The following is a 23,330-nucleotide window of genomic DNA, read 5'->3' as shown; positions in this document are numbered from 1 at the left end:
CATCATCTTGCTAGAGAGAGAGGGAGGGAGGGGGGAGAGAGAGAGAGAGAGAGAGGGGGAGGGAGGGAGGGAGAGAGAGAGGGAGAGAGAGGGGGGAGAGGGAGAAGGCGAAAGAGACAGACAGGCAGACAGACAGACAAAGTGAACTCAGGGTGACGATAGGATTATGAACAACCATGGGTTGCTTCACAAAGCAGTGACGGTACATTCGTCACTGTACAGTCAGCAAAACAATGCCTTCGGACCACCAGAGTGCATCGTGTTTTGTTGGCTGCTGAAACCGTGTACATTACATATATATTGTGTGTGTCCCTACACCAACAGTGTATGTACACATCCACAAACGGCTTCTCTCTCTCTTTCTCTGAAACACCGTTGAAATCAAATGTTTCAGCGCTGGCATATAAATCTTTTCAGACAATCTTTCTCTCACACACACACACTCTCTTCCACGGGCAGGCGCGCGCGCGCGCGCACACACACACACAAAGACACACACACACGGAGTAAGACACACACACACACACACGCGCACACAAATACGAGCGTACACACTCAAACAGACATGCATACATACACAATATCATTTTGTATATACACATATTGAAAAACAAAACGGTATTGGGAGTTCCTAAAATGAACAAACAGACAACAAAACAAAAAACAAACAAACAAAAAAGAAAAAAAAAGAAAGTAAGGAAGAAAGAAAAAAAAAGTTTACGGTGCATTTTCAAAATACCTTTTCCCGTCCCCCACATTACCCTACTCTTTCCCCGGCCCCATCAACACACACACAGACACACAAAGCGTGGCATCAAAACAAGTCTTCTATGTGAGGAGTCGTGGTTGAACGATTTCGACTAGTTTCCAACAGTTACGATGTCACTATGTGCATGTTCCGTTACCATTCTCGAACTAAGAAAAAACTCCTGCCCACTACTGCGGAGAGGGCGCAAGAGAAAGGTGGTCAATGCTTACACCTCTTCCTCCTCCTTTTTCCCCTTTCTCTTCCCTCCACTCTTGTTGGGAGTCTGCGCGAGCTCATGAATAAATGTGAGCTAGTGTGAGCTGGTGTGTGTGTGTGTGTGTGTGTGTGTGTGTGTGTGTGTGTGTGAGACAGACAGACAGACAGACAAAGTGAGGAAGTCACTGCCAATATGTATACTTACTGAGATTATAGCAGGTCGTTGTTAGCTTATCAGACTTCATAGCCGAGTTGAACACATTATGGACGATCGAAAGGGAAACTCCGGAAGAGCGATCGAATGCCTTTAGTGAGTGTGAATGTGGTTTGAATATCGGGACAGAGTTGCGGGAGAGAGGGGGGTAGAGGTGGAGGGAGAGAGAGGGGGGGGGGGCTAGATGGGGAGGCACCAAAAAGAGGTGGAAGGAGGCGTGAAAAAACAGAGAATGAAGAGAGATAGAGAGATAGTGAGAGACAGAAATCGAATGTATGTAGGGCGTTTATGCGTATGCGTACTTTGACTGACTGAAACTGAGAAAAAGCTGTGGGGAAAAAAAAAAGAAAAAAAAGATTTATCCCATGATGTCAAGAAAATGAAATGTGTGGATAACACCGGAAATGTCCGATGAAAGATTACGTACATGATCTGGTTATACTTTTTTTCTTCTTCCTACATATCAGTATGAACACAATCAGGTTCCTCAAGTTTATACTGGCCTCTCTCTCTCAAACACACACACACACACACGCGCACACACACAAACCCTGAAATACCAGCTACAAAAAGAGACCTAAACTGAAAACGAATACCATAACTACTGTACCCGCTCTCACACACACTGTGTAGCTCCCTGGGCTTGGTGACAAATGATACACTGGGCCCCGGACCACGGATTACGTATAATTACAGACTCCTAGTACGAGGGTTGACAGTGGAATAGACACTGAGCCATGGACCATGAATTATTATACACACAGAATCCGGTCTCTAAGATTTGCATATAAACGTTTCATCCTAACCTGTGTCACCTTGGCGTGTTTAATAAACACATGATATAAACACACACATATATATAAACACATAATTCTAATGCAAGGTCAACGGAGGAACGAAAGCTGTGATTTGTACGGAACTATGCACGCCACACACACACATATACACACGGTCCCGCTGCAATACGTCTCTCGAACAACCAAAAGATACACTGGGTCCTGAAACACGTATTGTTCATAAACAATTCTCGTTTCACTGTTTTCTGAGGTCCCCATCGGGAGCAGTGAAGCAATGGATCTTACACCAATATCAAACGTTTGCACGACTTGGTTAAATTACATGATAAACACATTAAAGGGGGAACAACCCCCAAACAAAAACCGACCACATGTCTGTTTAAACGTGTAAAAATGGAAAGGCACAAGGAATGGAAACGCTCATCCACACACACACACAATCACTGTTCTCTGGGACTGTACAGTGTGCACAACATGGCAAAGCATTACCAGAAGGTACAATTATTGCTTGTCCATAAGAAAGGCAAAAAAGTAGTTTTGACTTGAAAGAAAAAAGTTAGTCCCGCCCTTGGTCCTCTCCTATGGGTTGCGTGGAAGAGGACGGGGTCGGGGAGGAGGGGCGCGGGGGGTGGTAGTTGACATGAAGAGGCCATGGAGCCGGCCTGTGAGGAGCGATGGTAAGGGAGGTGGGAAGGGGTTGGGGGCGTGGTGGGGGGCGGAGGGGTAGCAACGAAGGATGTGTGACCAAGTACCTGTCGTTTTTGTACCCCACCCCCCCCTCCTTCCGCCGGTCATCGGATAAATCCATCTGTCTTCAGACTGACGCGAAGTGAGACATCCTAGGACTGCGACGGTTTTTGTTCACAACGAGCGAAGAGGGGTACTAAACTGCGCACACTGAGCAGATATAAAGGGATGTTCATTTTCCTTTTGCAGCGGGGGGAGACAGAGAGAGAGGCGGGGGAGGGGAGCGGGGGGTGGGGGTGGGGTTTGGGGGGGGGAGTGGGGGGGGACTGAAATGGAATGTTTCATTGAACGAATGCTGAACTGTTGGCAAATGCTGGCAAGCTCTGATGGGAAGACATAACAACTGACAAACTCACTCGTGAGAAATGAGCAAAATAAGGCGTCTTTTCTTTTCTACTCTGCTAAGTGGTATCTCAAAATATCGTAGCACCTCATATCCATTACTCTTGCAGTTGTTTGATGTGCACAAACAGAAGGGGGAAATATATGGCACGGAGGCGTTTCACCCCACCCCAAAAGTAGTATTTTTCTGTGAGAATCCTCGACATAATCATCCGCTTACAGCAGAAATCGTAAGAGGAATGGAAAAACATCAAAGATAATGAAATTAGAAAATCTGACTTCAGATGATACACTGACAAATTTATTCCAAGATACACTTACGCGATGGGACCCAGAGCAAGAACACGAATGTTATGGGGAGCGCGGGGGGGGGGGGGGGGGGGGGGGGGAGTGGCGCGGGAAGGGGGGGGGGATATCCATACGAAAACACACCGGAAAGATTGGTAAAGAAGCAATGCACTAAAGAAAAACAAGTAACAGATATTCATCCGATTTTAAGCGCAAAGGGTTTGGCTTTACTGTGAGATAAAAAAAGCGGAAGTGCTAGGTTTGGAAGACGATGAAGTTGTGATACTGCAGCAGTAGTTAGTAATGTTATTCAAGAATTCGTGTAACAAAATATATGTTGTTTTATAATTAAAATAATACCAACTGATTCCGGTAAAAAAATATATATATATATATCGTTCCAGTGTGCATTGCTAAACCCACAAATACAAAGCGTCGCAAATGAACCAAACCACTTTCATGGGCGTGAAAGTGTGGGAAAACAACAGAAAAATAAGGAAGGGGCGGCGTATCTTCATTAATTTTCTTCTTGTTTGTCGGGACTTAACACACTGTTTCTGGCCGAAAATCCCGAGCGACTTTAACATAGGTAACCGAGCACCAACAAACACAGAGGGACAGAACTACATTCCGTAATGCGTGGGAGGGGAATGGATCGCTGGGAAGAGCACGGCAGACAACTCCTGAGAAGAAAGTCCTGTCCGTGTCACTTACGCCTCTTGTCCGACTCCATCACTGGACGAAAAATGTCTGAACGAGCGCCTAGGTCTGAGTGGGTTTCCTTGTGAAGCTGTTCCCAAGTAAATCAACGTCACCGTCGCTCATGTTCACATGTGACGAAGAAGTACGCAATATTTGTGTGTGTGTGTGTGTGTGTGTGTGTGTCCAAGTCTGGCTATTCGCTTCCCTAACTCCGTGTCTTCAGGTTACTATTCAATTCAAAGCAGTGGGAATGTCTGATTATATACAAGTAAAGAAGGCACGAGACGACAGCATAGAAATGTGAGTCATTCAATGGATGAATCGAAAGGGACCTTTGGGGCACAAATAATATTACCAATGCTATCGTGGAAAGGCATACGTGTACATTTGAAAAGGCACTTGACTTGGAATGATACAAAAACAGAGCAAAATTTTTCTATCGTACCCAGTCATCTGATACCTTTTCAAACTGGTTAACTATTGAATACAACACGATTTGGAGCTTTTGTTTTGGTTTTGAACACATTACAGTCTAAAGCCAACTCCAGACAGTCACGCCAATACAATGTGATACTGATTAACTACATTTCCAGCCCGACACCCCCTTCCCCCATCAATCTCCCTCCACCCCACCGTCTTTTCCCACCATCCTGGTCAGAAGAGCTCCACACGGCGACGCCAAAACACTGTAACTGTTTACTGGGTGCTCTTTGGAAATCACAACAGGCGGAAATTCACCACGTAAAGCTTGTGTGAATGAGTTCATCCTGGGAGAGGTGAAACGAAACGTTTGACTCGTGTGCGTACTACTTCGCAGCCGCCGCTTTCTTTCTTTTTCTTTTCCTTCTTTTTTTTTCCTTTCAGGTCCTTGTCGCAATCACCACAAACGGGTCTGGTCTTTTAAAGAACAATCCTGCACCTAAGTCTCACGACAAAGAACCTATCTGTCCTCCGCTGCTGCCCTTCTCTCAGCACAGTGCGCAGTCAGTCAGTCACCAAACGGCAAGAGGAAAGGCGAAGGTAACGCTGGAAACAGGTCTCTGGAGTGCTGCTATAAACGCACGTGCTGTCCGAGACTGCGTTTGCTCAGGGCTCTGCCTGCTGTCGGCTGCTCCGGTGCCAGGTGATGGCGGGAGATGAAGCGTCTTTCCCAGTGCTTGTGGCGCAGCTTGGGATGAGGTCGGCTGGCCTCCACCTCAAGTGGCACCTGGTGGCCTTGCCGCTGCTGTGGCTGCCCGCGGGACGAAGAGTGGCCTCCCTGTCTCAAACTGGTCCCCCCGGACAGGTCGGCGCTGTGGCTGAGGTAGCGAGGGTCGCTGTCCATCAGGGAACAGTTGGAGTCTGGAACATCAAACATGAGGACCGTGTTCGTGAAAAAAAAGCGCGAGGTAGATAATACAGATTGAAAGAGAGCGAGAGAGAGGGACGAAGAACACATGCACATCATTATTGGGATATAAGGAGGGAGGTACACAAACACAGAAAATTCCACACACACACACTCCACAAATCTAGGACAAAACATGAGGCAAAAAACCTCGTCACAACCGTCAGTATGACCATCATCGTCAAACCAATAGTGATAACAACCTCGCACTCACAGCACAGCTCTCAGAACCTCGTGGGCGACACGGAAAATCATCAAAGTCATCATCAAAATCATCACCTACCACCGTCATCACCACAACAACTCCAATCACCTTAAACACACACACACATAATTATGTACACAGCTACACTCTACCCCCTTCGCCATACACAAACACAATCCTCTCCCCAACCCCCAACACACACACAAATCCTCTCCCTACCCTCAACACACACACACACACACACACAATCCACCCACACACTCACCAGGCGACTCCCAAAACTCCACGGTGAGCAGGCTGTGGCCGGCCACCCAGTCCTGGCTCTGGTGGAAGTGGTTGCAGTCCCACAGGGCCACGTGGCCCTTGGGCATGTTGCGGCGCCGCGTGTAGGTGATGACCCGCAGGATGCCCTGACGGCCCCAGAAGTTCTTCTTCGTGCTCACCGGGTCCTGCGCGTGCAGCTTGGACACGCTCGGGTAGCCGTACTTGTCGGCCATGTAAGGCCCGTAGGCGATCGGGTGGAAGATGTACTCTAGCCCGTCCTTCCCGGACACGCTGTCGTGGCCGAACTTGGATAGGCGGATCAGCTGGCGGCCCAGCGAGTGCCGGCCCCCGACCCGGTTGAGGGCGTAGGACAGGCGCAGGGCCGAGGTGTCGTGCAGCAGCAGGCGCGAGTCCTGGGCGCTCAGGCCGATCCGGCGCAGCAGGTGGTGGTTGTGGTAGCGGCCCCCGTGGTGCGCGTACCCCGGGTAGGCGCGGGCCAGCTCCTGGAAGTTGGGCAGCGGGACCTGTGGACAGGACAGGGTGGGGAATCAGAACGGTGTGGTACAACGCGTGTCTCTCAGACACTTATTTAAAGTCAAACTAATATGAAATAAGACACCCTTGGACACTTTAGTGTCAGTTTAAAGGTTCATGTGACGAGAGGGTTTTTTTTGGGGGGGATACAGTGCCTTTTTCCAAGTCATTCCACTCCCATGTTTTAACGATAAAAGGAAACCCAATTACATGTTTTCACGTAGCCAGTATTTTAGCGTTTAACAGAGGAACATACATCAAAATACATTAACCAAACTAACTATCCCAATGTTGCCCTTACTTTTGATTTATACTTTTCCCCCTCCTAGAACCCACAATTCCTTATTGATTAATGAATACATCTGGACCTGTAGTTATTATTAGTTTGTTTTTGCGAATATTTACTGCCTCGGAGACATATTTGGCATGTGAGGATATCACATGTTTTCTGCCTCAGTATGCTGGAAATATCTTTTCTATGTGCTTAAGCTGTATTGGACACAGGGTTTTTTTTTGCACTTCTTTGTATCCTTTGCAACTGAACATGAAATGTTTTTATTTTTTATTTTTTTATCTTCAGAGCTTTTTCCACACACCGGACAGACATGCTGCTGCCTCTGTATCGATCCATCTTCTGTTGGCATTTAGTTCAAGCGCTCGAGCTCTCAATCCGAGTCTAGCAAGACAGGTTTTGTGCCATTTGTTTGTTATGATCTTAAAAATACTTCTGTTTGGAACACTGATCTGAATGGGAGGGAGAGAGAGAGAGAGAGAGAGAGAGAGAGAGAGAGAGAGATGTTTTACTGAGGGTAGAATGGATAAGCTGGAAGCTTCTTTACACCATGCCCTCACACACGCATACGCACACACACACACAACATGATAAATGAAATAAATGTGGAGAGAGAGAGAAAGAGCGTACGAATGCACACTTGTGCGATTACCTCGGCGAACATAAATGGTATTGTAGTTGTAATATCTGTCGGTGTCTATGCCTCTATGATCCGGAAGACCATTAATCTTTCTCTCAATAACGTCTCGGCACCCTTCAGGACCCTGTCAAACCGGCTAAATCACAACAGACGCGTGTCATGCAACAACGTTATATGTAGGCTGACATTTTCCTGACAGGCCGTTTCATCCACGCCACAGAAAGACTAGTCGTGGAGGACGTCCATGACACGCTAACAATGCCCTCGACCAGCGCTCTACACACTAACCACACGTACTTCGTTTTTCTATTCTTTTGTTAAAATTCCCACCTATGGTACAACAGCGACGACAAACTGCTAGTTTTACCATCAACACACACACACACACACACACACACACACACACAGAGATCTATCTATCTAAATCTCTCTCTCTCTCTCTTTGTCCTACTTTTTAGCGTGACAAAATAGTTATAGTTACCTTTTTCGATGAAATGGTTTCCTCATTACTTTTTTCCCTTTCCATTTTCGCTTTTCCTCTTATGGTACACCACCAGCGACAAAACAGCATTATGTCTCCTGAGATTGATCGATATTAATCTTAAGAAAGAAAAGCCCCGTAAGAAATGTCTGAAATGCCCCCCACCCCCACGCCCCCTTTCTCTCTCTCTCTGACCACGCCTGCTGGCCATAATCAGTGCCAAAGCAAACGTGTCACCCCTTCCGACCTATACACCCGTCGTCCACATTCGCTGTCTAGTTACCACACGGGGTGGCCCGAGGGCAGACACAGTTTGACGGATGAGGCCGTTGAGAGAGACACGTCCTCAATCACCTGCCCTGTTACTGTCTGTTTTGTAAAGACTCGCCACCCCCACCCCCAAACCCCTCCATCCCTCCCTCCAATTGTGATCCTTGACGTGGTGATGCCACGTTCACCCGCCGCTCATAAATCAGTCCACTAACCAGGCTGCTAAACATGTCGGTTCCTCGGAAGCTTTGTTTCATCATAACGAAAGAATGAAAGAAAGAAAATGAAAGGAAGAAAAAGAAAGGAAGAAAGAAAGAAAGTGGCTGGAACCATATACATATATATTCATTATCCTATTTATTTTCTTATTCGGTGTATTCAACACTTACCAACCAGTGGCCAGAACCTAATGGACAGTCTCCGGTTCGGTATTATGATTACTTCCGAAAGAGTATGCAACCAGAGCGCGTATTGCAGGCATACGTACATGGAACAGTTCTTTTGCTATTTTTCTGATTCTTCATAGCCAGAACTGTACGGTGACTTGCACGAATGCATATGGAAGACGTGTATACTGAAGAACAAGCACCTCTCTCTCTCTGTCTCTGTCTCTCTCCCTCTCTTTCGGCACTTTTACCATGATTAAACAAGCAAAGATATCACAAGGTAAACAATTCGATCGTTACCGCACCGACATGACTGACTTTCAAAAGTGCCAAAAGGAAACAAATGAAAAGACTGATTGATTCTATTACCGCCTAGCAAACCGACATTCGATTGAACCTCACACAATGTCAAGCCTTTCGTCAGTTTCGAAAACGCTTGAAGGTAAACCCGATGGACTTCAAAACACGTCAAGATGTCCGCTTTGGAAGCCTGAGGGGTCGGGGTGGGGGACAGGCTAATGGAAAACAAACATACAGACTGGACAGCTCTTAAGGAATTGTCGGAACAATGTCATTCCGACGACTGACTCCACGCAAGAAAACCAACACCGTTTCGTGGTCAGCGGTTGCTGCTTTGACGAGTGTTCCATTCTTTGGGTGCGTCTGTGTCGGTTCCGCGCGCGCGCGCGCGCATTTCTGAGTTTGGGAGAGAGAGAGAGAGAGAGAGAGAGAGAGAGGAGGAAGAAGGGCAGAGAGAGCATACTGCAAAAACAGATGGAGAAAGGGAGTGATGATGAACACACCACAGATTGTGTGTGTGTGTGTGTGTGTGTGTGTGTGTGTGTGTGTGTGTGTGTGTGTGTGTGTGTGTGTGTGACAGAGAGAGAGACAGAGAGAGAGACAGAAAAGGAGAGAGAGAGAGAGAGAGAGAGAGAGAGAGAAGATGAATGAACGAAACGCAACCGGACAAAGGGAGAAATCCGCAGCCACAGCACGCAACGTTGGGAACAACCAATCGACACAGTGAGTGGAGTAAGGCCCGCATGCAGTATGGCCCCTGTGTCATCACGACCACTTCATGCAGCTCAGCGTGCTGGGGTTCACGCCCCAGGGTTACCCATATGTCAAGGATGAGCTTTCTGATGGTGGTGACAACTCGCGCGCGCCATGGTTCCCAGCGGAGGGTGATTAGGGGAGATGGGTAGGTGGGCTCTGTATTGGGGACAGGAGAAAGGTAGGAAATGAGTACGGAAGAGAACAGGAGGGAGAGAAGGCAGATATATTAGTAAGTATATATATATATATATATATATATATATATATATATAGAGAGAGAGAGAGAGAGAGAGAGAGAGAGAATTAATACTTTTTTTTCCAACTTGAAAACATTGTACCCTCCTTTCCCTTGGTATCACCCCCTTCTTATTTAACTGTGGAACTCCAAAAAGAGACTTCTCCCCCAAAAATGGTAATGTGTGAGAGTATGTGACGGAAAATAAAAAAGAAAAGGAAGAGAAAAGCAGAATACCTATTAGTTCACAGGTAGAAAACGATACTCGTTTTTGCTTAAACTCTGCAGGTGACGTTTTGATATCTTAAACGGAAGAAAACACGAACATCTATGAATCAAGGAATGGTCTTTTCACACGTTTTTTTTTTCTTCTCTTTTCCCGTGGACCCTTTCTATTTCATTTTTTAAAACTCTCCTCGGGAGAACCGGTGAACAGGTACCGCCTAAAGAAAAGACAGGGGAAATTCCCCATTCCCCTATCCGCCCCCCCAAAAGCCGCTGATAAAACCGCTTTTTTCACCACCATCAGGGGTGAAGCCTGGTTTTTACAGCGGCAGTTAAGGACCCCTTGTGTTCCCCCCTTTTGTCGTGTTGTTTGGCCAGAGAAGTGCGACAATGGGGGTTAAAAAGCTAGCCATTCACAGATTCTTGACCCCTCAAGACTACATCCCTACCGTCTCCCACGTTCTCCATCTTTGAGGTACAATGAAACCGGTACCCTTTTTACCCCCCCCCCCCCCCCCGCCCCCGCCCCACCAACCCTCCCAAAAAAGAGAGAGAAAAAAAGGAAAATATCACATGCTGTCAAGATCTCTACTGTGGACGATTTCTTAGCCAGCAACACGATTAACTCCCAACACTCAAGTCGGAAGAGCCAATCAAGTATACCGCAGTCTGCATCCAAATAGGCTCCAGTCAGGAAAAAAAAAAGACAAAAAGACTGGAGAACGCCTGAAGAATAGCGTTTTGTCTTGCAGAGAGAACAGAGGCAGGTGAGAGAGCTCGTTTGCTACACGCGCGGAAACCGAACCTCCTTAGCTGGCTGCATGTCTGTGTGAACTAAAAGTAAGGACAGGCAAAAAGAATTCTACACCTTTTCTTCTTCCTTCCTGTTTCTTTGTGCACCCTTCTTTATCTTCCTCTTGTTTTTTTTTGTTTGTTTGTTGTTGTTGTTTTTTTTGTCGGTGACAAGTCTGAGTTCGCCATTCATTGCTCGCGTTCTTGACAGGTGTGCATGGGATAGGCTTCAATGAGGACCAAGGAGAAGGAATGGGAGAAGCGGGGGAGGAATATGAAAAGAAGGGGGACGGAATAAAAACTAAAAGAGGCGAAAACGGCGTGGATGGTGGTGAATGATAAAAACCGAAACGAAGACGATGAAAAACCCAACAGGCGTATACTCGATTAAGGTAGGAGTGGGGGGTGGGGTGTGTGGGAAAAGAGAGCAGGCAGGCGCACACACGAACACACCGCCTGCTTCGTTCAACTTATTGTGCACTTATATTTAATTGCCCATAACTCTCTCTCTCTCTCTATATATATATATATATGTATGTATGTATGTGTGTGTGTGTGTGTGTGTGTGTGTGTGTGTGTGTGTGTGTGTGAGTGAGTGTGTTTTCGTAACAAGAGATTGAAAAAATCCACTGAAAACAACCCCAGTTCAACCGGCGTACACTTACACATAACTATTTGTTTTTGTCTGTCAAAAGTTACTAATAAAACCAGCGAGCGGGAGGGGCTGGGGGTGGGGGACGTTAGACCAAACACAACAGGAGGGGTCGGGAAGGGGGTGGGCTGGGTGGGAGGTAAGGGAACAGACCCGAACCAGGACAGAAGCAAACGTGTCATTTTAAGTCGAACAGATGACAGCAATTTTGCCGCAACAATCTTCAATCAACACTCTCCCCATCCCCTTCCCCGACTCCCACCCTACCTGATGATGGGGGCTGACAAATCGTCACTCCGTTTCGCAATGTCATGGCTGCAAAGCTGACGTCAGCCAAGATCTGAGAAGCGGCCACACTTCAACGTTGTTACCGTTACAAGAAAAAAAAGAAGAAAAAAAAAAGAAGAAAAAAAAGGGGGCCGCTCGAAGTCGGGTGGGTTCGCACCCCGAAACCTGCGATTTTCCTGCTCTCCGCGTGAACAGAGGGGCAGGTCTCGAACGGCACAGCCCGTTATTATGCGATGGATTACAGCACCGCTCTTGGCAGCCTGTGGTGTGGGCGGAAAACCGACCCGTGGCCCGTGATAACGGGGAAGAAAACGAAGAGGAAAAAAAAGAAAAAGAAAAAAAGAAGAAGAAAAAAACAAACAACCAAAAAAAAAACAAAAAAAAAAAACCGGGGGGTGGGGGAGGATAAAAAAGAAGGAACAGAGAAGTGTGATGAAAAGAAAATGGGCGGCGAGGTCAGAGAGAGAGAGAGAGAGGGGGGGGGGGGGAGTTGTGTGAGAGAGAATGCGAATGGTATATATCCATAAGGCCATGGCCCCTCTTGGAGAGGCAAGTGAACAAACATGATTACAAAAATTTCAAGAACAAAATCAAACCACCTAAGAGAGAGAGAGAGAGAGAGAGAGAGAGAGAGAGAGAGAGAGAGAGAGAGAGAGAGCAACCGATAGGACAGCTGAATTAATTAGATCAGGTTGCTTATAACCCAGCCGACCGCATATACTATGGGGCCATTTCAGGGTTGGGAAGGACCTATGCTAAACTGTCAGACAAGAGGCACTGGAGAAAAGAAGGGGTGTGTGTGTGTGTGTGTGTGGAGGGGGTGGGGACAGCGGTCAGTGTGCCCCTGTTAGCCCTCGTTGATCCTGACACTAGGAGGATCCATCCATCCTCTGCCTCCACCCTCCGTGTCCGCAAAGCCATTGGCGGTGTTAAAGATTCTGTTCACTGCCTCTCCATTACTGCCTTTAACTGACAAGACAGTGCAGTGCTCCGTGGTGCATCAACAACACTCAAACCGTCTCGCCTGAATCTTTATCGCTCTTCACTGGTGTACAGTTTATCTGAAGGTGGACGACAACATGCACACCACGCGTCGTATATTTCATCGCTTTATTGCTCTCGAAGATAACAATCACACCCCGTCATATAATCTTTTATTGCTCTCAATCATATTTAACAGCCACAATACGTGTGTGTGTGTGTGTGTGTGTGTGTGAGAGAGAGAAGCAACCAGCATTCGCACCGCGAAACAGTTTCACCATGGTGTCCACCATTGACGATTTGGGCACTCTCAAAAAATCAGTGCACGCGCACCGTCTCAGTCCACCTCTGCTCCACAACCTTCCTCCATTTAATCATGCGAGAAAGACTTTCCTTTGTATCTTTTCCTTCGAAGACCCCTCCGCCCCCCTTCTTTGCAGCACATCAGCTCTCCACCATCACAACCCCTCTCCTGTATACCATGCTCCCTCCCCATCACCCGCCCACTTCATATCCGTCGTTAAAGAGTAAGGACCCCGACTCCCCTACCCCGCCATTCCATCTCCTCCCCTCTTAACCCCTCACACTGAAAATGGCGTGTGTCAAAGTCAGCTTTCCGCGATGGTCCACGATGTGATAAAGCCAAGGTATACAGCCTGGAACGTTCGTGTATTCATTCAAACGTCTTAAGAAGCGTATATAAATTACTGTGTGGCGGGAAGTGGAGGGTAGGATTTCACGTCACAGACAGCCATCTGTCCAGTGGATGATAGATACCCTCTCGCCCCTAATCTACTTTGAAAAACTGAAATGAGTTGGGGGGGGGGGGGGGGGGGGGGACAGCGGACCTGTCCCCCTTTTTGGCCAAGTTAACAATACAAGATGTAGGCATTAACCATAAGATAGAGTCTCCACCAGGTCAAAGTTTGTGCCGTGGGGAGGGCGACATCTGTCGTTGCTGCAGCAGCCATGGCGGGGTTGTTCAGTGTTGTCGCCCGCGATAGGTCTCTCTCAACAACAATGGGAACCCTACAGCTGTTTCACTGACTGCTTTTTTTTGTTGTTGACATGTATATATATAAAAAAAAAAAAGCAAAAAAAAAAAAGCTATGTTTGTTATTACTGTGTATGCTTTTCAGCCATCGGAGGTTCAAGAACAATTTTTACTTTCGTCGTCGTCTTCTTTTTTTTTTCCCTTTCCATTTGCGGTTTCTCTCATCGCACGTCTGGTTGTTATTTTATATTCAGTTCGTGAGATGTCGCGTGGATAGCACACGCGCGTGCTTGAACATGTTCATAGTAGTGAATGAATGACACGTGCGCGCGCGCGCAATGTCACACACACACACACAAGCGCGCGCGCACGCTGTTTAAGAAATTATGACAAGAGCATGCCTCCATATATTATGTGTGTGTGTGTGTGTGTGTGTGTGTGTGTGTGTGTGTGTGTGCCACTCTCTGTGTCTCTGTGTCCGTCTCCTTCGTTATCTCTCTCTGCGTGCGTTGCTCGCGCGATACCCCCCTTTCGCTCAGACATGTCATTCGCCAAAGCACACGTTGTGAAAACATGTGAAATGAACAATCTCGCAAAACTCAGTAGTCCCTGACCAGACCGGACGACGGCGAGTGACACACTACACACACAAACTCATACACACTCACACACACAACGCATCACACTGCACACACACTACTGCATCTCACACACATTAACACTTAACTACATCACACACACACGTACATTCACACACAGTCAACTACACCACACATACATAAACTATATCTCACACACATACACGTGCTTACACTCATCACACACACACACACACACACACGCACACACATACACACACGCACACACACACACACACAATAAGGTGGCTCTGTGCCATCCTCAAACAACCCTGTTGACACAGCCGGGACTAAAGGGGAAGAAGTGTTTGTGTCTGTGTGTGGTGAGTGTGTGTGTGTGTGAGGTTCGGGGGGTGGGGGGGGGGGCAGTTGTGAGGGATGACGACGGAAGGCATCGACGCATACAGTGTGTGAAGGCGGTGGGGGATTCCCATGGAATGGGGGAGGAAGAAGGGGTTTAAGGGGTGAGGATGGGGAGGAAAAAGTCAACTGGAACGGTGGAAAAGGGTCTCCATGAGTCAGAGTCCCCCTCACGGTCCTTCTTTTATGAGGGGAGTGAGAGAAGGGAAAAAAAGAAGAAGAATATGAGTAAAAAGGAGGAGGAGAGGGCGAAGAAAAGAGAAAAAGAAAGGAGGAGAGGGAGAAGAATAAGGAGAATGAGAATAGAGTAGGAGGAGCAGTGGCAATAGTAGTTGTAGGAGGAAGAGAAGAACGATGACGACGACGAATGGGAAGAAGGAGGAAATAACGAAGAACTGTGGAAGGAATTTTGAAGACAAAGATGTGTGGACAACGAGCACCAAGTGCAGAAAGAGGGAACTAGGAGGACACACGCGATGAGAGAGAGAGAGAGAGAGAGAGAGAGAGAGAGAGAGACAGACAGACAGACAGAGACAGAGAAAGATCGGAAGAGAGACAGAGAGAGGAGGGAGGGATATAACAGAGAGATGAAGACAAACATACAGAGAAAGAGTTCACTCCCGCTGGCTTGTTGCCTGTCTCCAGAAGGTTGGGGCTAATGTTTGCTTGGAGATTCCGAAAGAGAGAGAGAGAGAGAGAGAGAGAGAGAGAGAGAGAGAGACAGACAGACAGACAGAGATAGAGAGAGAGAGAGAGAGAGAGACAGACAGACAGAGATAGAGAGATGGCTGGGTAGTTTGGACTTGGGACAAAGAGTGACCATGTCCCTGGTCCAAAAATACTCCCCTCACGCATCCAAACCCTTATCAAGTTAACGTGTTCCGTCTGCTCTAAGTATCGCTTATCAAATGGACTGTGTTGTATTGTGTTGTTTTCTGTTGTGTTGTGCTGTGTTGCGATGCTTTAGCAGTGTAATGTTGAACGACTGGTATATATTTTATAAGTATTTCATGCGTTAATACCTGGCTGCTCTTCATCACTGTTACCCCTCTCTGCTTCACATTATTTGTGTTTTGAATCTAGCGCATGCTGGACAATGAATTTCTATACTTGTGCACAGACAGTAAACCAGTCATGAGTGTTTAGTGCTGCTGCACGAAGGCAAATAAACAACCACCATAGACCGAAAACGGCTGGTATTGCAATTACAGTCGATCGAGGTCATGCACGAAAAAACAAAACCAAAACCAAACGCAAAACAAAAATAACCTTCGTAACAGTGTACTGCACGCACGTATTTCCGTTTGTGAGCTTCTTTACAAGTCAGGATTCCAGGTACACATGGCGGCTGGGGCGAAAACTGACGCGGTCCACACGTCCAAACACCTGTTCCGGTCTCAGCACGTTGGAGTACCGACAGAAAAGTTAATCTCCTGGAATCCCCTGCTGATCCTCCGTGTCAGAACCTCCCCAAAGTGTCCCAACTAAACAAGGAAAGACAAAGAAGCTTGACCCAAAAGCTCGCTCCCCATCTGTCGGGCAGAGTACAACAATGGGCGGAGGGTACCTTACATAACCAAGAGGTCCTTCATACAGGCTCTGCTAACTCGGTCTAAGTCGTGGACAAACACAACCAGGAAGATCTCTAAAAATCGCCTGTCCAGGACAACCCGCTCTTCAAGTTCCGCCCTTCTTCATTTGTTCTCCTCTCAGCAACCCAACGTCGGTGAAGACGCGTGCTTAACTGGACAGGTTCTTGTGTTCACTTTTCAGAACCTTTAGATTCCACCGCTTCAACCGTATCCGCGACCCGTAGGCGGATCTTGAACTGACCGAATATGATTCGGCCACTTAAAGAAACACACAAAACAACAACAACAAAACAAAACAAACACCCCCCCCCCCCCCCAAACTCTCTGAGGATGCCAGATGCTCCTTTCGAGCCTCTTCCAAACCTGCGTCCAAACATGCTTCACCACCTGCTCTAAGGTTCGATCTCTTAGTTCTTTCCAACACAAAAGCAAAACCCATCGTCCCTAACAACACCCACCGTTGCCCCTCTCTGAGCAAACAGCTACAGCCGCCTCCACCCTCCTCTCCCGCCCTTGTTCTTAAGGCCAAGCCCCCCCCGGCCCTCCCACCTCTCCATGAATGAAAGCCCTTGGCGTCACCAATCAGTCTCTCAGAGGGACCACTGCCCACATAATGACGGCTGTTGTGCGTGCCAAAGACCGCGAGGCGGTCTGGAGAGCGGTGACCATGGACTTCAATTTGCCCCACTGACCAGTGCTCTTCAATTTCCGGATTACTGGTCCCCGTAACGTCGTTCATCTGCAGCCCATGGACACACCCTTCTTTTCGGAGGAAGAACTGACCTCTTCATGCGTGATGATAACGGAAAGTCCAAGACTAACACGGCAAACAAAGCTAAGTTTAGTTATCGTTCGGAGTTCAAGTCACGTCCAGACTCGCCACTCGCTGGGAGGGACAACAATCATGTGAGAGTGGAATAGTGGTAGTGCGCGCGTACACGTACACACATACACACACATGCAAACGTGTGTGTGCGCGTGTGTGTGTGCGCGCGCGCGCGCGTGTGTGTATCGGGAAAGAGGGGGGCAATGGAACAATACATTGACATCACCAGATCACCACCACCTCAAGAAAGACAGTGGGATTTTCTTTTCATGTCATGCCCCAGCTCGCATTTTGATGAAGGTCGTGTGGGCTGGGACTGCACCTGACGCGGCTTAACCACTATTACAGTCCCGTGAAAGAGATAAAACAGGGCATATTGTAGACATCGCTGCTTACACACACAGACACACACACAAATGTATACACACACACACACACACACACACACACATTCTTTTTGTTTGCCCCTCCATCCATCCACAGTTGTAACGAGATCACAACGCCATCAAGATCATGTTCATTTTAACTTGTAGCGACAAAAGCCAGTCACACCAATGAAGTGCATGAGATTGATATAATTCTCATGAACTGTCACACTACTCACAGTCAGGCATAATATAACGGTGACTATGATATAATACTATATACATAATACTATAATATATAGTAATATCATACAATATATAATACTATATAGAATACTATAATATAATGTAATTATGTTATAAATATAAGTCTTCAATGCGTTTGTCTCAATAATACTCAACAGACAGCGAACAGTACCAAGCGAATACATTTCAAACATTAAAACTCGGAAAGTAATTCATTTTGCAGCGAAGCAATTTCCAGTTAGATCGAGTACACCCCCCTCTCCCACAAACCACTCCCTGTACCGATGTTGGTGATTATCGAAAGCAACAGTTGACCCCCGCGGGCAGGTGCACGACCGACGCTATGGGACAAGCGGACCGACACACATGCATCCGATCCCCACAGAAAACTGCCACCAACAGCAGCTGCATCCTCCCACTTCCATTATCACCAAGCAAAGAGGCCGAAGTAGACAGGACAGTGGAGACCACACAGACACAAAAGGGCTACCTGAGTGATGATCCTCACACCTTACCCCCCCCCCCCCCCCCGGCCCTCCTCTTCCACTCCACCACAGGTGACAACAGTTTTAGGTTACCGCACGGGTCAAGACTTAAGGGTCAAGACACTGGTACAAGCAGCTCTATTTTCTGTGAACACGAATTTGCCTTGTTGTGTCCACCCTCTCCGATCAAGGCTACGATGTTTGAATTCCTACTTTCAGAGATATCCAAAACATATTTAGCGTTTGTGTGTAGTACATTGAGAGAGGACTTAATATAATAATTCACGATTTTCTTGTGATTCATGTATATGTAATGTGACTTTTTCAAATCAAATAATGTTTAAACAAGAGCACTTCACTGAAATGATTAAAGACGGTCACTGAAATTATTAAAGACGCAAACTGCTCATGGGTAAACTCGATGTGTGTGTGTGTGTGTGTGTGTGTGTGTGTGTGTGTGTGTGTGTGTGTGCGTGTGTATGCGTGTGTGTGTGCGTGTGTGTGTTCTCTTCGTCACGTTTATACACGCTAACACCATTAACGGCTTCCAAAGGTTTTTTTAAGTTAAAAAAAGAAGAAGAAGAAAAAAGTGATATACGCCATTTGTCGCTTTTGTATAGCCAACTTCGGCAACATTTTTCGTGTTAATGTAGTGATATATGTTCAATGGAAAAGAGTGTGCTGAAAACTTTGGATGAAAAATTGTCACGCTTTGGTGTTCTTCATTGTGATGGCCATTCCGAGTCTGTTGTTGCAACTGCTGCCAAATGCTGTGTATTCCTTTTTCGCTGCGGGAGCCCCCTCATTGTTCTTGTCAACATGAACAATATCCCTATTCTAATTCAACTGATCACTTGACCGATTATCCAACAGACTGGCAGACAGACAGACAGACAGACAGACACACAGGTGCCAAGATACAGGGTTAACTAAAAGTTAAGGACTGCTTGGAAACGTGTACAGTTTTCTTCCTTGGGAAATGATGAAAGGATGCTGAATTTTCGGCAAACAGCGATCTGTGTTGTCAATGTTAAGAGCTTCACTCAAAACAGATACTTTCTATGTGCACGCGCGCTCACATGCACACAGGTAATAGCAAGCGCGCATACATACGCATTTGCAAGCGCAAATACACATATATACGATGGCAAGCGCGTTGCACACATACATCCACACTCGCACTCACCCACACACACACACACGAATACGCTGCTTCTTAATCTCTTCTGACTCTTATTTCAGAAATGTGACACGGCCTTGGAATCACATAGTCACCATGAGAAAAGAGATCGCCCTACATAGACCCAGCAATGCGAAACGGAAAAGGCGAAAGAAGAAGCAACGCTTTGGGTATAACTTACGGAAAGTGACATCCACTTCCGGTTCCTAGACCCAAGTCGACTTTACCCGATCAGTGACTACAAGAAGACGGGAGAGGGTGTGAGAGGGTTGTTCGAAGATATTCAAGGGCTTGCATTAAAACACACACGCCCGCACACACACAGACACACACACACATACACACAAACATTATCACCACTGGTACAACGAGCTGTATCTGTGGTGTACAATATCCTTTGGCTTAAATCGCAAGGACCCGGTCACATTGCATATCTCTTTCTACCCCTATCTCTTCGCCCTCACCCCACCCCCACTACCTTCCTCACCGTCTCTTCCTCCTCTCGCGTACTGAATTTCAGATCTGTGATCTGGTACGATTCAAAGCGTGTTTTCTTCTCCTCTTTATGGTGACTCCACAAAAAAGAGGTTGGACATACGAGACGAAGACACAACAGCTGCCCCTGTCTCAAATGATAAGGCGCGCTATACCTTCACGTGAGGTGGAATTTCGGGACATACGAGTGTGTGTGTGTGTTTGTGTGTGTGTGTGTGTGTGTGTGTGTGTGTGTGTGTGTGTCTGTGTCTGTGTGTGTGTGTGTGCGCGCGCGCGCGTGTGTGCTGGGTGCATGCGTGCGTGCGGACATGCGAGCGATGTGTGTGTGAAACCGTGCTCGACGCTGGCGCACACATAAGTAATTACAAGCACGCTCTTATAACGCGCACAGAGCTTCGAAAGACTCGAGCTTTTGTGGCAAGTGCAGCCACCTCCACAGTCACAAGGCATACACACAATACACATGCATTTCCACGACCTAAGAGGAGCCTGGGCGTTCCCTTCAACTTATAAGGGCTGGTGTGTTTGTTCAAACAAACAAAATCCTCTCCTGATTGGGACTCTACGCTTGCAAAACACACACACACACACACACACACAGAGAAAACGACCATCGCATCCTCCCCCCAAAAAAAATTCCTTCTCGCCATTGTTCACACGTACCTCCGTGGCCCGAGAGAAGGGGAGGGGCCTTTAATTCAGCGTGTAATCAACAGAGCTGACACCTTTACCACGCCTCTTCAATTGCCCCGTCCTCTGAAGTGATCGCCCTTTACTTACTACCCTCTGTTCTCTGACCGGAAAGAGAGAGACAGACAGAGAGACAGAGAGAGACAGAGAGAGACAGAGGTGTAGAAACAGCGAGAGAGAGAGAGAGAGAGAGAGAGGGAGAGAGAGAGAGAGAGAGAGAGAGAGAGAGAGGGAGGGACAGACAGACAGACAGCGACAGATACAGAGATGGGGAGGGGGGGTGGGGGTGGGGGGTAAAAAGAACACACACAAAGAGAGAGAGAGAGGGAGAGAGAAGGAGATCTGCGGGCGAAAGACAACAAAGGGATGAAGTAGACTCACTTGGAACTCTGCACTTTTAAGCGCGGTCTCTGAAATGACTTACCTTCACCAAAAGATGACCCTTGTGTGCGTGTGCGTGCGCGTGTGTGTGTGTGTGTGTGTGTGGGGGGGGGGGGGGGGTGCGGGGGGCGGGGAGGGAGGGGAGTGTGTGTTTGTGTGAGGGTACCTGGACTGTGAGATAAGGATCTTCAAGGTTTACCAGCAGACTAAACCTCTGCATGCCTTTCAAGTAGTCGGGTCCTCTGAAATGAGACCCCTCTTCATTAGTGACCTGTCCGTGGGAGAGAAGCTTCGAACCTCTGAGTCAGTAACTACAGATGTCTGCGGAGGGTACTAGGTGGGTTAAAGGGGGACGGGGGGTGGAGCAGAGAGAGAGGGAGGAAAAGACGAGATGCGGTGCGACAGAGAGAGAGAGAGAGAGAGAGAGAGAGAGAGAGACAGACAGACAGACAGACAGACAGCCAGCCAGCCAGCCAGCCAGCCAGACAGACAGAGAAACAATGAGAAAATGTTCGCCAAACTGCTGCCGATTAAGACATACGAATACAAATATGCACACTAAAGAATGTTCACACACACATACACAAATTCTCTCTCTCTCTCAAATCAACGGACTCTCTGACCCTCTCATGCATTGACGAACAACCCTTCCATAACCCCTTCCCTCATCGCCCCTATACCCCTCTCCATCTTTTTTCTCTCTCAACAAAAGACATACGTTGTGTGCACAAGGCTTAATTAATCTGCATACATTATGTATCGGTTTGCTGCCTGGTTCACTATGGTCCGCACCCCTCCCCTCCGCGATCCTTGCTACTAATTAAGTTGTGTGCCTATGCAATTTGTGTCCCCTTCTCTTCCCCACTTCGCTGGCGTCATTAGCATTCTGCCCCGTGTTATTTTATGTGCGTGCGTGCGTGCATGCTTGTGTGCGTATGTGTTTTTGAGTCAGCGAGTACGGTTTTGGGGGCATCGGGGTGTGTGAGAGGGGTGAAACGATTGGGGAAGAGAAAGAGGGAATGGAGACACACACACACACACACACACACACACACACACAGAATGAGGGCGAAGAAGGCAATGAGAGATTGGGAGAGTACAGCGTGTGTGTGGCACAGAGAGAGAGAGAGAGAGAGAGAGAGGTGTGGGGATATATGTGGGTGTCAGCACAGGCATGTGACTGGCACTGAGGTCACTGCTCGCTCATTAAGTATGTGGGAAAGCGGCTCCACTTGCGGCTACATGTTCTACAGACGCGCGTGCGTGTGTGTGTGTGTGTGTGTGTGTGTGTGTGTGTGCGCGTGCGCGTGTGTGTACGCGTGTGTGTACGCGCGCGCTCGAATGTGAACAATTGCACTCAAGGCAAAAACGAGACCTCCCCCTCCTCTCCCTATGCTAAAGGTTAAAGTTCCCATAACCTTTCACTGCTATCCGGAGCAGTATATTCATATCCACTGTGTCTATGGCTCGGCATAGGAAGGCTGGGCCATATCCTCTCCTACCGCTGTTTTAACCTTTTCCAAGCACGACAACCCCCTCTGTATGTGATGATCTATCTGTTAGTTTTAAATCTAGCTTACAAGATGTCGCTATAGACTAAAACAACAAATGTGATCATATTCACTGTGCATGTTCATATCACCCCCCTGGACAGCATTCCATATTTTGTTTTCGTAGAAGGAAGAGTCAGAGAAACTCAGGAGAGATAAGGAATGAGAGACGAGAGAGGGAGAGAGAGAGGGTTACATATAACCTGGGAAAACAGATAGGAAGAGCACATTTTTTTGGTAACTACCTGGCTCTGGGAGTAAGTGGGGTATAGGGGTGGTGGTGATGCGGGAAGTGGCAGGTACGGACACTGAGGAAGGAAGGACAAAACGCATTTTATACTGCAAGAGAGCCAAGTTAAAAGAAAAAAAAATCCCCACTTTCACTCTGGAAATGCCTTCAAGCTCAAACAGACTGATACAAACTTAATCTTGCTAATAATGAAAACTGTGCGTGCGCCTGTGCGTGTGTCTGTGGGCTGACGGTGAGGGTATGATTATTCCCTCTGTTTGACCTATTCACCCATGTACAAAGAAAAAGTTTTAATCCAGTTTATCTCCTCTCCCAGGGAGTGGACCGAGCCAAAGTTTGTACCCCGCTGTATTTGAAGTCCGACAGAGGTCGTGTTAGTGAAGGACAGTGGAGAGCAGACCGACAGGCATTCCTCCGCCTCCCGCCATCACTGCAGAACAAACAGTCGGCAAAAGTTACCTCCCTTATCTAACTGCTTTTCCTCTCGTTCGCTTTGAAGTCGGCCATGTTGTTTTAGAAATTCCTACCTCCCCCCT

General features: G+C 47.4%; 1 protein-coding gene across 1 annotated transcript in view; it reads right to left on the bottom strand.

Moving 5' to 3' along the window:
• Positions 1-3,467: 3,467 nt before the first annotated feature.
• LOC143293653 (uncharacterized) overlaps positions 3,468-23,330 on the bottom strand; it is a 28,170-nt gene continuing 8,307 nt past the window's right edge. Inside the window, exons 2-3 of the mRNA XM_076604780.1 lie at positions 5,912-6,434; positions 3,468-5,395 (exon numbers count right to left, since the gene is read on the bottom strand). Coding sequence (XP_076460895.1) covers positions 5,106-5,395; positions 5,912-6,434 — 813 coding nt within the window. The 3' untranslated portion in view covers positions 3,468-5,105. The remainder of the gene's footprint in view (positions 5,396-5,911; positions 6,435-23,330) is intronic.

This window comes from Babylonia areolata, chromosome 19 (assembly GCF_041734735.1).
Source record: "Babylonia areolata isolate BAREFJ2019XMU chromosome 19, ASM4173473v1, whole genome shotgun sequence".
NCBI lineage: Eukaryota > Metazoa > Mollusca > Gastropoda > Neogastropoda > Buccinidae > Babylonia > Babylonia areolata.
The sequence above is the reverse complement of the archived record's forward strand: the minus strand, read 5'-3'. Positions and strand labels throughout refer to the sequence as shown.